The 16410-nt window shown below is 56.9% G+C and overlaps 3 protein-coding genes across 3 annotated transcripts; 1 reads left to right on the top strand and 2 right to left on the bottom strand.

Annotated features, from left to right (window-relative positions):
* Nucleotides 1-755: 755 nt before the first annotated feature.
* On the bottom strand, nt 756-4680 carry LOC124092374 (CD209 antigen-like protein E). The gene is given in 7 exon segments (XM_046443857.2): nt 756-1396; nt 1398-1545; nt 2326-2435; nt 3161-3312; nt 3707-3799; nt 4079-4165; nt 4554-4680. Coding segments are annotated over 7 exon segments (774 nt in total). The 5' UTR covers nt 4600-4680; the 3' UTR covers nt 756-1258.
* An 899-nt stretch (nt 4681-5579) lies between these two features.
* LOC124092297 (C-type lectin domain family 2 member D-related protein) lies at nt 5580-8594 on the top strand. Its single transcript, XM_058579301.1, has 7 exons — nt 5580-5648; nt 6190-6352; nt 6628-6681; nt 6777-6860; nt 7108-7197; nt 7510-7599; nt 7994-8594. The coding sequence occupies exons 1-7, from the start codon at nt 5580-5582 to the stop codon at nt 8359-8361; spliced, it is 918 nt and encodes a 305-aa protein (XP_058435284.1). The 3' UTR covers nt 8362-8594.
* A 2419-nt stretch (nt 8595-11013) lies between these two features.
* On the bottom strand, nt 11014-15771 carry LOC124092373 (CD209 antigen-like protein C). Its single transcript, XM_046443856.2, has 7 exons — nt 15437-15771; nt 15258-15341; nt 14921-15010; nt 14519-14608; nt 13973-14124; nt 13147-13256; nt 11014-12365 (listed from the first exon to the last, which is right to left on the bottom strand). Exons 1-7 carry the CDS (start codon nt 15480-15482, stop codon nt 12218-12220), a joined length of 720 nt encoding a protein of 239 aa, XP_046299812.1. The 5' UTR covers nt 15483-15771; the 3' UTR covers nt 11014-12217.
* Between the last annotated feature and the right edge of the window lie 639 nt (nt 15772-16410).

Below are 16410 nucleotides of genomic sequence, written 5' to 3'. Positions count from 1 at the left end.
TGCAGCTGAATACGGTACATGGGGTAGGTCACTAACAGGGCAGGAGGTCGGGTAAGAGGAAGTACAGGAAGCAAACTTATCTCATAAGGTGGCGGTTAACTTGGAAGCTGGCTGCTCAGATGTTAAGTCAAGACCCTGTGGGGTGGTTATTTTCCACCAGCGGTCCTCCAGCTCTGGCACCAGCTACCAGGGGCAGCAGCGGATTCCACCAGGTCTGGGCTTCCTCCCACAATGCTGACTTCCTGCAGGTGTCTGCCGCGTGCAGGGGCTGACCCTGCTTTATCAGGCCAACCACAAAGTTTGGGTTCTTCCAACACCCTCACGTTTGGTAATTTTCCAGGTGGCTCAGAAAAAAAAATGTTGCTTATATTTTCTGGTTTATTATAAAAGATAGAATTCAGATGCAGACAAAGGGAAATGGTGTATACAGTAGGGGAAAGAGGGAGGAGTGGTGTGGGGCTTCCTGTCCCCAAGAGGGCCGCCTGCAGCTCCTCCCTGTCCTCACCAGCCTGGTCTGACCCGAGTCTCCTTGCTACAAGAGTCCTCCCAGAGCTCAAGGGCCAATACCCCCCCGGCTCCCCGGAGCTGAGCCGATGGGGCTCCAAGTTCCAACCTGCTAATCATCCATGTGGACTTTCTGGTGACCAGCCTTGTGACAAGGTTGCCAAGCCACACGCTAACTCGGCTCACTGACCTAAATTCAAGTGCACCTGTTGTCAGATCAGGCGAGGCGGGCAGCAATCAAAGGAGGCAGATTTAAAAGGACCACCAAAGGAGGCTTTATTGAGATATCACTCCCGGGCAGAACTCGATCAGACCCACAGAGGGGACAGGAGAAGGGTCTGAGGAGAAACTGTGTGGGAGCTCGACCAGACTGGACTTTTATGGGGCTTACAGCAGGAAGGGAAGGGCTTGGGACAGGAAAAGGTGTTTTTAGGGTCCCTTGTCCCTTGGAGTTGGTCGGGGGAGTTGGCTGAACTCCAGGATTGGCCAGGGGGTCCTGATGATTGACAGGCCTTAGTCAGGAGATCCCGCTGATTGACAGGCGTTTCCTCCGGCACCTGATTGATGTTCCTTTCCCGCCCGCGCTGCTTTGTTCTAAGTCGACAGTAAGTTGCCACCAAGTGGCCACCACCGACCTAACACCTGTGCAGCTGAATACGAACAACAAAAGGCACCTCCTCATTCACAACCACAGAGGGAGCCCGTAGGCACAGGAGGGAGGGAGGCCATGGCCTAGCCTCTCTGGAGAAATCTCCTAGAAGAGACCCAGAGCTGGAGTTGAGATCTCCGTGCCTACACCCAGAGAGGAGAGGGCTGGCAGAAATGAGAGTGAAGTTCGGTCACCTGGCGAGGAGGTTGGAGCTGCTAGGGCTGGAGAGAGGGACTGGCTGTCACTCGTGGGAGCAGGAAAGTGCAGATTTTTTGCAGACCCAGAATTTGCTGATATCACATTTGGCGTCATTCCAGCCGTCGCCATCAAATTCCGCGCAGTCTTCCTGTCCCAAGTTGTTGGGCTCCGTTGGGTTCCAGTACTTCATGAATCTGCAAAGCCACCCGCATCATGAGCCTCTGCCCAGCCCCCTCTGTGAGCTGTGTTCTGGCTTCTGGAAACCATCTGCCCTGCACGCACATGCATGCAAGCCTTGCTCAGGACGCCTAATGACATGCCCTGTCCCTTGTCGTCCCCCATGCTTAAAAGGAGCCCCCCAAATCAGGGTGGGACCTTCAGACACAATCTAACCAGCATCCTAAACTCCACACCCCAGACACTTTGCTTAGTGGGCTCTGGCACTCTGGGCCACTCAGACACCTCCCCAGGCCACATGAGACGTCTAGGGACAGCACCTACAGCCCAGAGCCCACGGAAACGACTCAAGCTAGCCCCTCGCCAGGCTGCTCACTCTGCCTCTCCTCTTCCTCCCTGTGGAAGCAATAAAGGCTCTTTCCCTTTTTCTGCACCCTCTGCCTCCCAACAGGCCCCCACATCCTCCCCACGTGTCCCCTGTGGTGTGAGGGACAGGGACACTCCCTCTCTTGGGACCTGGGAGTATAACAATCTGTCTCTTCCCCAGAAATGGTGTCCTGTGATTTTGCCTGTGTTGAGCCAGGCTGGAAGCTGCTCCTGCAGCTCTGATAGTAGAATCTGGGGCACCGGCTCTTCTGTCTGAACACGGGTGGGGAGAGCACCCCCCTCGGCTCGGCTCATGTCCTAAGCTCTAGGCCTCGAGGGCGAAGGAGTGGGGAGCAGCCCACCGACAAGTCAAGCCACAGCTTCGGAACCCCACCCTCCTCCACAGCGTGTCCTCATATCCCAGGATCCACCTGAGCGACAGAGGGGAGCCGTCCACCCAGTGCCACGTGGCTTCCTCATTCAGGTCTGACAACCCCATCCAGGTATGGCCTCTTTTCTTTGTAGTCAGCTGCAGGAAGCTCTGGAGAGGAAGAGGAGGAGACAGGAGGAACCTCTGTGCCCTATTGTCCTGCCAGTGTCTCCCAATCTTTTGGTGTGGGAAGTGCTTCTTTCAGTCTGACCGTCAGCTTCTTTCTAGTCTACCAGACCAAGACGCTCTCCTCCAACTTGTGCTCAAGACGTCTGAGTGTCTCCCACGTCTGTATGCTGTGGGCAGTGTGTCCGGCCTGGCATACTGTACACACACAGCCGGCCTCACAACACACGCTTGGTAATATTGCGTGTTCGACTCGCCTGTTCTGAGCACGTCCATACAAACTTGCTCATGACTAGCGCTGGAGCCAGATTGTATCTGTGCATGACGGCTGGTCAGGCACGTCACCTCTTCTAGCTCTACAACAAGTGACATCCTATGGGTGGGCTGACCTCAGCCATGGTGGGAATATTTACACCAGGGAAACTGGCAGAGTGACCCACGAGGACCTCGCTCCCCACAGACTGAGTTGTTGGGCACTGGGTCAGCACACATGTGGGAATCTCTTGGCATTTCAGGTGTCCCCACACATTTAGAGTTTGTGTGAGGCTCCCTGCGAGCTGCCTGGGACCCCACCCGGCCACCCATGCCTTCTCCTCCCTTCCACTGGAGGAAGCAGCCCCTGCTCCTGAAAACCTGTCTGACCAACGTCTCCTCCCAGGTGGCCAGTGGCCAGATGCCTGCCCCGGACCAGGACGGGGCCCACCACACACCTGCTCCTCATCGCTATTGATGACGACTAGTTGGGCCCCCACTTCCTGGCAGGCGGTGATGGAGTCGTGCCAGTTCCGCTGGGACTTGGAGAAGAAGTAACAGTGTCCTCGGAAGAACGTCCAGTCCCAGGGGCAGGGGCGGCACAGGCGGTCTGTTGGGGGAGAGGGTCAGGACCCGTGCTGGGAGGCCATGTTCCCATGTCTGCCCACCTTCAAGCCCTGGAGTCAGGGCCCTCACATGACCCTGTGCCCGGGTGACCATCCCCTCCCCACCCCCTGGGTTCCTTCCACCCAGGAGCCCCCAGGAGTCCTGGTGCCATCTCCTCCAGCCTGGGAGAAGCAGGGGCTCCAGAGCCCAGGAGACTGGCCTGAGTGCCTACTGTGTGCACGGCCATCTGTGAGCACCAAGTGCCACTGTCACTGTTATCCTGTGTTCCCACAAAATAGCCCAGGAAACTGAGGTTCAGAGAGGACCAAGGACTCAAGCAAAGCCCCACAGCACAGACCCTCTGAGGCCCCCAAGAGATGCAGTGTCTGGTCACTCACCGACTCCTGCCTTCAGCTGGGTCAGCTCCTGGTACACCTTTTCCTGCTTCGCCAGCTCCTGCTCCTGTTCCTGGGAGCTGGGGACCTTGGAGACTGTGCCCAACAAATAAATTGCAACTATTAAACACTGACTGTGTGCCACAGCCCGCACGGGACCCCTACAGACATCACTTATGTCTAATTAATCGATCCTGTTGGAGGATGAAGACACCCAGATACACCTGAACCAGGAGGGCAAGTGGTCCAGGAGCCTCCCTCGCTCCCCTGCGTAAGAACAAGCATCCAGAAGAGGCTGAAGGACCAGATCCTGCCTCCCCCACCTCCCCCCTGGCTCCAGCTTAAGGACCACACCAGCCCTCAGGCTGCCCTGACCTTGGACAAGAAGAGCCACCAGGAGCCCAGCGAAGAGCGTGAGGCCGAGCAGCTGCAGCACGAAGGTGTGGCCGTGGCCCAGACACCCTGAGGAGAGAGGGATGGGACTCCAGCGCCCAGCGTCCCTGCCTCAGCCTGCTCCGGGGACAGTCTGGCCCTGATCCCCAGGGCACCGGCTCCCAGGCCTCCATTTCGACCTTTCTGCGTCAGCCCGGCTCCCAATTTCCCCCAAAGGGTCTGGGGTTTCAAACTCGGGGTCTAGAGTCCCCGACCCAAGTGTCTTGGAGGAGCTGTCCACTCCTCCTCAGCCGCATGCCGGCTCTACCTGCCAAACTACCGAAACCAGAAGTTGACGTCATCTGCAGAATTCTGGTGCCTCTGGCTCTCAGCTGTCCTCGTCCACACGGGCAGAGTGTCAGACCACGCTGGCCGCCCAGGCCCCTTCCCCAGCTCCCAGAGTCCCAGCCAGCCTCACCTGGAGGACCCAGTGGCTGCATCCTCACTTCCTTAGAATCAGTCATGGTCACTGCTGTCCCCCAGTGCCCCGGGCTGCGGGGACCCAGCTTTTATTCCCACCCCACCCCTCTCTGGATCCACTGTCAGGAAGAGGAACAGGACACTGGGGAAGGGCCCAGAAGAGGGTAGAGGGAGGAGCCTGTGCCTCTTCCACCCCACAGCGGGGGCTCGAGGTTCCAGCAATTTCTGGGAGGGGTTGGAGGTGGTCTGGGCTCTGAGGCAGATAGAACTGGTTCACTGGTACTGCGGCCAGGCTACTGTGGTCTTTAAAACCAATGACTCATTTTTCTAAAAAGCGACTTTTTACTCCTTCTCCACTGTGGCAAGAGTGGGCTAGCAACACCTCTGTTTCCCAGAAACACCTCCCCTCTGACCCAGGCTTTGCTGACATCCTCACTTATGGTGCTGACTTGGGACTTGGGGCTGAAGCACGGTTGCGTCTATGTGCTTCACGTCTATGTGCTTCACGTCCCCTACAGTGAGGCTCTTTTCTGCTTTCCGGTACTCACTGGTTGAATCTCTCCAGCCTGTGATGGATGATCTGACCTCCTTTTTACAGTTTGGGTCAATTGGAAGCACAGCATGGTCAGGACACTGGCTCAAGGTCACACAGCTGGTGAATTGTGGAGCTGGAAATTAATCTTAGACAGTCAGTCCCCACAGTCCACACTGTGGACCAAAGGGAGTCACATAGTCTTCAGGAGAAAGCAAAAAAGAGTTCCTAGCAGCTGAATTCACCACAGTCCAAAATTGTGAGAACCCAAGTGGCCACCTATAGACAAATGAAAGAAAACATTGGGTCTTGGCAGATGGAAGTCTATACAGCTAAGAAAAAAAAAAAAACTATCAAATTATGAAACAACATGCACGTATCTCCTAGAAGAGTAAAGGCCTTCAGACATCCAGAACACACCCCTAAGACTGGCTTTGGTGTTTTTCCATTCCAAGAACCAATCTTGAAGGGGGGCTCCGAGTGCGGATTGACATGGAGGAGGATCAAGGACATCTTCAGTGTCCTGAGATGTTTTCACTCTTCTCCGAGAGGAGGCTGGAGGTATGCTCTCATCGATAAAAGTGTCCTGAGACATGGATTGAAGACTTGCACCTTGTACTGGAGGAGTGTTATGTCCAATTTAGAAATTAAAAACACGTGCGCAGGTTATGATGAAATACTGGATTTGCTGCCTTATTTTTAATATTTACATAGGAATTTTATTTTATACTAGTTTTGGTAATTTTGCAAAGGTAGCATAGACCTTTCCCGAGTCCTCGAGGGAGCTCCCCTGTTCTGGCGCTCTGGCTGGGAGGTGGAGACCTGGCAGGTGCCCCATGCTGACCTCTTCCTGAGACAGGTACAGAGTCACTGGAAGTGGTCTGCGGGTCTTGCCGTTTTCTCCAACGTCCTTCCTCTGCTACAGAATCCACCCAGGACACTGCTCGGATCTGGACATCACATCCCCTTTGGCTCCTCTGGACGGTGGCAGATGCTGTGACTCTCCTGTTTGGAAGATGCTGACCACGTTGACGTTGACCACGACAGGTCAGCTGTTTGTGGGATGCCCCTAAATCCGCCAGCGTCTGATGTTCACTCCTAGTGGGACAAGAAGCCCCAGGAGGAACCAGCAGGCAACACCCAAAGTGGCGACATCAGGAAACGGAGACATCAGGGCCAGGGCCAGCGTTTCTGGGAAGAGGGGGGCGTGGCTAGCTCACCACCACCACATGGGCGAAGGTTGGCCAAGCAGCTTAATTTGACAAGTGACCCATTTCATTAACGGCACCCAGAGTGGCCAGACCAGGAGGGGACCGGTTCTTTCAGCCAGGGACCCCAAACCTTGCAGCCCTTCCCTGAAATTCCGGGAACACAGGGCACGTGCTGCACTGTGACAGGTGTTCGGTCCCCTCCCTGTCGCTTCTTCCGAAGTCCCTACCCAGTTTCCTGTTTCTTCCTGACGGGGAGTCGCCACAGGCAGGGAGTTACAGGGGTGGGGATAAAGGCTGTGGTGCCAGCAGTCCTGGGCACTGAGGGACAGCAGTGACCCTGAGTGACTTCAAGCAAGTGCGGGTGCAGCAGCTGGACCCCCTGGGTGAGGCTGGGCTGGGACTCCGGGAGCCTGGGGGGCCACGGGCACCAGCCTGGGGGGCAGCCTGTCCCGCTCTGACTGACGCTCTGCCCACACAGAGGAGGAGCCGGCGGCCAGCAGCGCCAGAGGCTCCCTCAGCCACCACGCACTCCAGCCGCCCTCCAGAGCAGGCAGCTCTGCAGGTAGAGCAGGGGGGGACTGAGGAGGGACAGGTGCTCCTGGGCAGCCGCGTCCTGGGGACGAGGAGGTCGGGTGTCCGGGCTCTGGGATCCTGGCAGGCGGAGGCCCAGACCTGGAGGCTGGAATCTGGGCTCCTGGGTCCTGGGAAGGTGGAGGCCGAGGTCCGTGGACGAGGCCCGGGCCAGGCTGTCCCTGGGCCAGGCTGAGGCAGGGACCCTGCTGTGCTGAGCCCCTTCCCTCCCTCCTCAGGGTGTCTGAGCTCCGGCTCTGCCCTCCTGCTGCTGCAGCTGCTCTCCCTCATGGTCTTGGCTGGGCTCCTGGTGGCCGTCCTTGCCCAAGGTCAGCCCTGGGGTTTGGAGCTCTGTGGTCTGGCCCTTGGACTTGGGTGGCCAAGGCAGGAGGGAGCTGGGATGAACGCTGGGATTCGACCCTTAGCAGGTTCTAGGGTCTGCTCGGCCCCCACACCCCTGGTGCGGGGGGTGGGGAACAGCACAGGAGGGTGCTGGTCCCGCCTTCCCTGGGTGTCAGGGGTCCTCGTCTTCAGCTGGGGTCAAGAAGGCCTTGGCTCTCAGACACCAGGTCCCTGGGGGCCAGGGCAGTGCATGGAAGCCAGCAGGTCCGGCATTTGGGGCTTCTTTTCTCTTGGCACAGTCTCCAGGGTCCCCAGCTCCCAGGGACAGGAGCAGGAGCTGTCAAAGCAGAAGGTGTGCCAGGAGCTGACCCAGCTGAAGGCAGGAGTCGGTGAGTGACCAGACACCGCGCTCCCAGGGCCCCAGAGGGTCTCCATGTGGTGACACTTTGCTTGGGTCACTAGCCCTCTCTGAGCCTCAGTTTCCTGGGCTATTTTATGGGAACACAGGATAACAGTGACAGTGGCACTTGGTGCTCACAGACGGCCGTGCACACAGTAGGCACTCAGGCTAGTCTCTTGGACTCTGGAGCCCTGCTTGTCCCAGGCTGGAGGAGATGGCACCAGGACTCCTGGGGGCTCCTGGGGGGAAGGGACATCCGGGAATGGGGAGGGGACAGTCACCCAGGTGCAGGGTCATGTGAGGGCCCTGACTCCAGGGCTTGAAGGTGGGCAGACATGGGAACATGGCCTCCCAGCACGGGTCCTGACCCTCTCCCCCAACAGACCGCCTGTGCCGCCCCTGCCCCTGGGACTGGACGTTCTTCCGAGGACACTGTTACTTCTTCTCCAAGTCCCAGCGGAACTGGAATGACTCTGTCACCGCCTGCCAGGAAATGAGGGCCCAACTAGTCGTCATCAAAAGCGCTGAGGAGCAGGTGCATGGTGGGCCCCATCCTGGTCTGGGCAGGCATCTGGCCACTGGTCACCTGGGAGGAGACGTTGGTCAGACAGGTTTTCAGGAGCAGGGGCTGCTTCCTCCAGTGGAAGGGAGGAGAAGGCATGGGTGGCCGGTGGGGCCAGGCAGCTCGCAGGGAGCCTCACAGGAAGTCTGGACGTGCATGTGTGCTTTGGGAGACACACCTAGAGGGTGATCTGGTGCGCTGGCTAGGGGAGCCGCCTGCTCTCAGGGATAACAAGTACTCGGGGGCGCCGTGCCCATCTCCCTGGTGTAAACCTGCCCCCGCCCCCTGGTCGCGTTTCATGACTAAAACACTCAGGTTCCTCCAGGTGAACTGGGCTGCACAAAATTACCACACAAGAGTCAGGGAGACCTTTTTCTTTGGGTTCTGATGGCTCCTCTGATTTTAGGTGTCCTTGGAGAGAGAGAGAGAGAGAGAGAGAGAGAGAGAGAGAGAGAGAGAGCGCTGACCCCTTTTATTGGGGAAAAGCCATTCAAATGAGGCTGGGGTCAGGTTTCAGGGGGCTGAGCCTAGCTTCGAGATGTCCACTGTCAGCAGGTTGACTGACATCTAGGAAGGCCACACCCGAGGGCAGAGCAAGAGAAGGGGACACACAAAGGGGATTTCCATGGAACATTCTATCCCAAACAGGACAAAGGGGTAGTATTACAAAAGAATAAGTGAGTGTAGCTCAGCCCCGGGGGTGTGCCTACTCAGAAGACTGCCTTGCTATCTGAGCAGGGGAAAAGACCGAGTCACGAGTCATGGCGTGACCTTTCAGATCCCCATGGTGCATCAGGACTGGAAGGCGTGGTCACTCAATGTGGCTCCCCACACCCATGGACGATGGCGCATGCCTGTAATCCCAGTAGCTGGGGAGTCTGAGGCAGGAGGATTTTGAGTTCAAAACCAGCCTTAGCAGCTTAATAAGGCCCTAAGTAACTCAGTGAGACCCTCTCTCTAAATAAAATACTAAAAAGAATGGGCTGGGGTGTGGCTCACTGGTCAAGCACCCCTGGGTTCAATCCCTGGTACAAAAAGAAAAGAAGTGTTTGTTTAGTACACAAGTGTTAGAGAATGACCTGTCTTGTCTCAGTTACTGATTTCTAGTTGGATTCCCTTATAATCAAAGAACATACTCCACACAATTCCAAGGATTTAAATGTATCGAGGCCTGTTCGCATCCCTGGACATCATCTACCCTGATGAATGTTGCCACGGAGAACGTGGAACTTGAGAAAGCTGTGTACCATGTGTGTTCTGTAGTTTGGTACTGTGTGTGTGTGTGTGTGTGTGTGTACTTGACTTGATTTAATTTAAAAATTCAGTACAACACAAGGCCCATTCATGATTTACATTAAACATTCTTAGTGAATTAGAAATGAAGTGAAATGTCCTTAACATGAGAGTGATGTCCCTCGAGAACCCACAACTATGATGTCCCTCATAACTACTGGAGAAATGTTGAACGGTCCCATTGAAATCAGGAACAAGCATAAAAATGAAATCTGTAGTCTGCAAATCACATAACCCACAAAGGATTTATATCAAGAGTACATTCATAACTCATCAAACTCCATAAGAGGAAAATAAGATACCGAATTTTCAAGTGGGCAAAACGACAATCCTGTAACAGAAGAACGCATAGCCTCGTTAGGGACAAAGGACTTCAATGGCTATGTCTCTTGAGACTTTTAGGGAGTAGGAGAAACCCCCCTAACAAAGGAATCACATACCTGTATTTTAGATGTTATGGATGCAGGGCCACATACAACCTAAAGGATCTGGTACACTCACAAGCAGGAGCACATGCGTGCACGCGCACACACACACACACACACACACACACTTTTCTTTTGCTTAGATTGGAAAAGAGGTGTAGGTAAAATCCCAGAAGGTTGCTGTTTGAACTAAGCTACTGCTCTAGGGCCCAACAGATGAAGCAAAGCCCAACAGAGTCTCTTAGGCTAATGTTCCTAGTCACCCGACTGAAACTAAAGTGCTTCTCTCGCTTCCTGAGAAGTCACAGTTGGAGGGATGACTGCCCAATTTTACAGCCAGGCTGGTTTCCACAGGCCTGAAAACAAAGCTCTCCCTGCCGTGATCCTCACACAGAAAAGGCCACCTAAAGTAGCCTCAGGTCTCCCAGTCTGTCCTGGCTCTAGAGTTCTGTCCCCCTGCCTTCGTCCGACAAGGAACGTAAGGTGGAAGGGACGATCCACTTTGTCTCGTTTCTGCTTTCCCCAGCCCTCCCTCTCTACCCGGCCAGACGTCTTGGCTCTGAGGATTAGAAAATCTGTCCTACTTTAAGCAAGGAAGTGTTGCTGTGCTCTATATGGGAACACAAAGCCGCCGGAGATTCAACCCTAGAACTTGTGCTTATCAGAGGAAAGATCTTACACACACAGCCTCAAGGAACTAATTTTAAAAAGAGTCCAATCGATGCCAAACAAGCCCAGAGAAGGACATAGCGAAGACCAGAAAGGGAATCAGCACCAGGGGAACCATCGGGAGAGTCCAAAAAATAAAACTGCGTTCAAAATCGACTGTCTGTCGGGGCGAGGGAATTTAGCACACAAGCTGTTCATGAAGGAGCATTTTCGGGGCCATCCTTGGTGGCCGGGAGCCTGCAGAATTTTTTCCAACAAGCAATCCTGCCGTTCTGACACTAGTCACCAAGAGGGCACATCAGATTCCTCAAGTCGGTCTGGTCCGTAAGACGGAGCCCTCTTCTGCTGCACCCTCCTGGGGTGCCTGGGCGGGTCAGGCCCCCGCGGGCCAGCCCTCTGGCTTTGATTGCCCAACCCAGTCTCCAGATCGATGCACAGGAACTCAGAAACACACTTTGCTTGCACTTACAGGTTTATTATAAAGGATACCGATAAGGGAAATGCTTACTGGTTTATCATGAAGGAAACAGACACACGGAACAGGTGAACCCAAGAAGGGAGGGAGAGAATCTTGTGGGGTGCGTCTGTGCCTCTCCCAGGGGCCACCCTCCGGTACTTCCTCATGTCCCCCAGCTGTGGAACTGCCAAAGTTCCCTCTTCCAGAATTTGTATAGCTCCGTCTCCACGCCCCTCCCTGGAGATTTAGTGGTTGTTCCCATCCTCAGGTTCCTAGAGACCCCCGTCTAAGTCACCTGATGAGTCTAAATTCAGGTGTGAGGGAGCAGACTAAAATACCCAAGGGCACACCCACGGCTCAATATCGGCCCCAAGAGCAAACAGATCTTCTGTTATGTCCTGAAGGGGAGCACAATGGGGCAGAGGAAGAGGTCAGCAGAGCTCTGACAGAGCCACAGCTGACCCCACGGGAGCCATGGCACCAGAAGGGTCCTTCAGAGTTGGCCCATGTTGGCCCACCACGGCCACATCTTCACCCTCCTGCACCCGTATGGGATGGGTCAGGAAGGGAGCCCACCCAGAGGAAGCAGCTCCCTGTAGGAGACCCGAGGCAGGAGGGGGCTGCCCGCAGCCAGGCCGCATGTCCTTCCTTGAAGAGAGATCGGGAGCCGGACTGCGAGGTCCCCTGGGCATCCCAGGAGGGGGAGCTGGGGTAGTCATCCTCCGACTCTCTTCAGTCGTTGGCTGGGGAAGCCCTTCCCAGCTGCGTCCAGCCTGCAGGAGGAGCTACAGCAACCAGGGAAGGTCCCCGGGGCCAGGGCTGCAGGGAGGTGGACGAAGTTGAGCAGATGGAAGGAAGGTGTGCAGGGACAGAGGACAGGGGACAGCGAGGCTGCACCTGGCCGCCAAACCCTACAGGGAAGGCAGAGCAGATGAATGGAGTGCCCCAGGTCCTGATGCATCAGACACCTGGTCACCGCATTCAACCATAAAGGTGGACCAGAAACCCAACCGCTAAGCCCACGAGAACCTGCAGACATCGAAGGAAGGACCCTCGCAGTCCAGCCCCTTAGATGACGAGGACTCCAAGGCAGGGAATCAGGGCTTTGCTAAGACCCAGGGCAAGAGGAGGGACACTGGGGTCAAGCTCGACCACCTGTCCAGCCAGGTCAGGCAGCAGTGACAGGTGAGAGAAACAGCGTTCAGGTGTTGGGGCAGGAGGAGGAGGAGGTCTTGCAGACCCAGAATTTCTCAGCGTCACACTTGGCGTCGTTCCAGCCGCTGTCAGTGATCTCCGCGCAGTCTTCCTCCCCCACGTTGTTGGGCTCTCCTTCGTTCCAATACGTGAGGCTGCAAATCCATCCACACTGTGAGCCACAGCCCCCCCTGGGACAGTCTCTGCCCCAGGACATCGGATGCCCCCTCTCTCGCATCGGCCCTGCATGCACACGGCTGACATGGCTTGTGGACGCCCAGGGACGTGCCTGGGTCAGGACCTTGACGGACCCTGGTAACCCCAAGCTGAGGGTGGGATTTCCAGTCTGCACCGCACACTGCCCACGCCGTGCTCAGTGGGCCCTGGGCCCCTTACACCTGCCATCGCCACCCGCTGACCAACACCAGAAATGAGGGGTGGCTCTTCCCCAGAACCCACTGAAAAGGTTCCAGGGGGCCGTTCCGAAGCCGCTCGCGCTGCCTCGCAGGTCCTTCCGGGTGGACGCCACGATAGAGGCTCTTGCCGGCAGCCCCTCCCTCCCCATCCTCTGCTCCTGCCCTTGCCCTGGGGGCCCTTCGAGGGGTGAGGTTGGCTGCTTCTCTTGGGCTCTTTGAGGTCTCACAAGCTCTCGTCCCTGATCTGGTGGCCCTCCCAGACCTCAGGCTTCCTACTAGTCCCCTGGTTCTAAGTCACCCACCCAGCCAGGAGCTCCTCCCGCGGCTCTGACGGTGCAGCTTCGGGACCTGCCCTCCCATCTGAACGTGGGCATGAAGACCCCCTTCCTCAACACGAACGACGGACTCTGGGGACCAGGGCAACAGGGAGAGCAGGGGACCCACCAGGATAGCTCAAGATCCCCCGTTTCAGAACCCACCCCACTCTACCGCCAGCCTGTCCCCTCATCTGAGGACCTACCTGGGTGACAGAGGTGACCCATCCACCCAGTGCCATGTGGCTTCCTCGTTCAGGTCTGACAGTCCCATCCAGGTGCTGCCTTTATTCTTAAAAGTCTGCAGCAGGAAGTTCTGAAGGAGGAGAGGAGGAGTCAGGGGAGAGCTCTGCCCCCATTTCCACCTGCTGTCTCTCCAGTCTCTTGACAGGAAGTTCTGCTTGCAGTCTGACCTTCAGCCTTCTAATGTTCCAGGTCCCATCCATGTTCAGGAGGTCTGTGTGGCTCTCATAACTGTACCCTATGGACAGATGTGTCCTGACTTGCACACTGACTGTGCCCAGCGGCCTCTCGTCACACACACTTGGTGACGTGACATGTTTAGCTGGGTGCTGAGTTCTGAGCACTTCCACAGGAAGTTACTCGTGACAGGGTTCAATGTGCGGAACTGGATGGAACCTTCGTGCCCGCCAATCACGCACATGCCCTCTTTCCAGCTCTGCACAGAGTGAGTCCCTGGGACGCTGGAACACGACCACAGGGCGGGGGGCAGGTTTTCACCAGGGAGATGGGCACGGCGCCCCCGAGTACTTGTTATCCCTGAGAGCAGGCGGCTCCCCTGGCCAGCGCACCAGGTCACCCTCTAGGTGTGTCTCCCAAAGCACTCATGCACGTCCAGACTTCCTGTGAGGCTCCCTGCGAGCTGCCTGGCCCCACCGGCCACCCATGCCTTCTCCTCCCTTCCACTGGAGGAAGCAGCCCCTGCTCCTGAAAACCTGTCTGACCAACGTCTCCTCCCAGGTGACCAGTGGCCAGATGCCTGCCCAGACCAGGATGGGGCCCACCATGCACCTGCTCCTCAGCGCTTTTGATGACGACTAGTTGGGCCCTCATTTCCTGGCAGGCGGTGACAGAGTCATTCCAGTTCCGCTGGGACTTGGAGAAGAAGTAACAGTGTCCTCGGAAGAACGTCCAGTCCCAGGGGCAGGGGCGGCACAGGCGGTCTGTTGGGGGAGAGGGTCAGGACCCGTGCAGGGAGGCCATGTTCCCAAGTCTGCCCACCTTCAAGCCCTGGAGTCAGGGCCCTCACATGACCCTGCACCTGGGTGACTGTCCCCTCCCCATTCCCAGATGTCCCTTCCCCCCAGGAGCCCCCAGGAGTCCTGGTGCCATCTCCTCCAGCCTGGGACAAGCAGGGCTCCAGAGTCCGAGAGACTAGCCTGAGTGCCTACTGTGTGCACGGCCATCTGTGAGCACCAAGTGCCACTGTCACTGTTATCCTGTGTTCCCATAAAATAGCCCAGGAAACTGAGGCTCAGAGAGGGCTGGTGACCCAAGCAAAGTGTCACCACATGGAGACCCTCTGGAGCCCTGGGAGCGCGGTGTCTGGTCACTCACCGACTCCTGCCTTCAGCTGGGTCAGCTCCTGGCACACCTTCTGCTTTGACAGCTCCTGCTCCTGTCCCTGGGAGCTGGGGACCCTGGAGACTGTGCCAAGAGAAAAGAAGCCCCAAATGCTGGACCTGCTGGCTTCCATGCACTGCCCTGGCCCCCAGGGACCTGGTGTCTGAGAGCCAAGGCCTTCTTGACCCCAGCTGAAGACGAGGACCCCTGACACCCAGGGAAGGCAGGACCAGCACCCTCCTGTGCTGCTCCCCACCCCCCGCACCAGAGGTGTGGGGGCCGAGCAGAGCCTAGAACCTGCTAAGGGTCGAATCCCAGCGTTCATCCCAGCTCCCTCCTGCCTTGGCCACCCAAGTCCAAGGGCCAGACCACAGAGCTCCAAACCCCAGGGCTGACCTTGGGCAAGGACGGCCACCAGGAGCCCAGCCAAGACCATGAGGGAGAGCAGCTGCAGCAGCAGGAGGGCAGAGCCGGAGCTCAGACACCCTGAGGAGGGAGGGAAGGGGCTCAGCACAGCAGGGTCCCTGCCTCAGCCTGGCCCAGGGACAGCCTGGCCTGGGCCTCGTCCACGGACCTCGGCCTCCACCTTCCCAGGACCCAGGAGCCCAGATTCCAGCCTCCAGGTCTGGGCCTCCGCCTGCCAGGATCCCAGAGCCCGGACACCCGACCTCCTCGTCCCCAGGACGCGGCTGCCCAGGAGCACCTGTCCCTCCTCAGTCCCCCCCTGCTCTACCTGCAGAGCTGCCTGCTCTGGAGGGCGGCTGGAGTGCGTGGTGGCTGAGGGAGCCTCTGGCGCTGCTGGCCGCCGGCTCCTCCTCTGTGTGGGCAGAGCGTCAGTCAGAGCGGGACAGGCTGCCCCCCAGGCTGGTGCCTGTGGCCCCCCAGGCTCCCGGAGTCCCAGCCCAGCCTCACCCAGGGGGTCCAGCTGCTGCACCCGCACTTGCTTGAAGTCACTCATGGTCACTGCTGTCCCTCAGTGCCCAGGACTGCTGGCACCACAGCCTTTATCCCCACCCCTGTAACTCCCTGCCTGTGGCGACTCCCCGTCAGGAAGAAACAGGAAACTGGGTAGGGACTTCGGAAGAAGCGACAGGGAGGGGACCGAACACCTGTCACAGTGCAGCACGTGCCCTGTGTTCCCGGAATTTCAGGGAAGGGCTGCAAGGTTTGGGGTCCCTGGCTGAAAGAACCGGTCCCCTCCTGGTCTGGCCACTCTGGGTGCCGCTAATGAAATGGGTCACTTGTCAAATTAAGCTGCTTGGCCAACCTTCACCCATGTGGTGGTGGTGAGCTAGCCACGCCCCCCTCTTCCCAGAAATGCTGGCCCTGGCCCTGATGTCTCAGTTTGCTGATGTCCCCACTTTGGGTGCTTTCTGCTGACCTGGGACTTGACTGAGTCATCATTGCCTCTGTGTATTTTAAGCCTCCTGTAGACACGAACTTTTCTAATTAGTTATACACGACAGTAGAATGCGTTTTGACACATCATACATAAGTGGAGTGTACCTTCTCGTTCTCTGGTTGTTCATGATATAAAATCACACCAGTCCTGACATCATGTATGCACATACGGCCATAATATCTGATTCATTCCACTGTCCTTCCCACTCCCATAGCCCCTCCCCTCTTACCACCCCCCACCCCCCGTCTAATCCAAAGTACCTCTATTCTTCTGTAGCCCCCACCCCCAATTGTGAATTAGGATCCGCAAGTCAGAGAAAACATTCAGCTTTGGTTTTTGGGGGACTGGCTTATTTCACTTAGCATGATATTCTCCGGTACCTGGTCAATGCCATAGTTTCATTCTTCTTTAAAGCTGAGTAATATTCCTTTGTGTATCTATACCACATTTTCTTTATTCATTCATCTATTGAAGGGAATCTAGG

Source organism: Marmota monax, unplaced genomic scaffold, assembly GCF_021218885.2.
Source record: "Marmota monax isolate L192 unplaced genomic scaffold, Marmota_monax_Labrador192_F-V1.1 WCK01_AAM20220418_F8-fsc00102, whole genome shotgun sequence".
Taxonomy (NCBI): domain Eukaryota; kingdom Metazoa; phylum Chordata; class Mammalia; order Rodentia; family Sciuridae; genus Marmota; species Marmota monax.
This window is presented reverse-complemented; position numbering and strand designations above follow the sequence as displayed.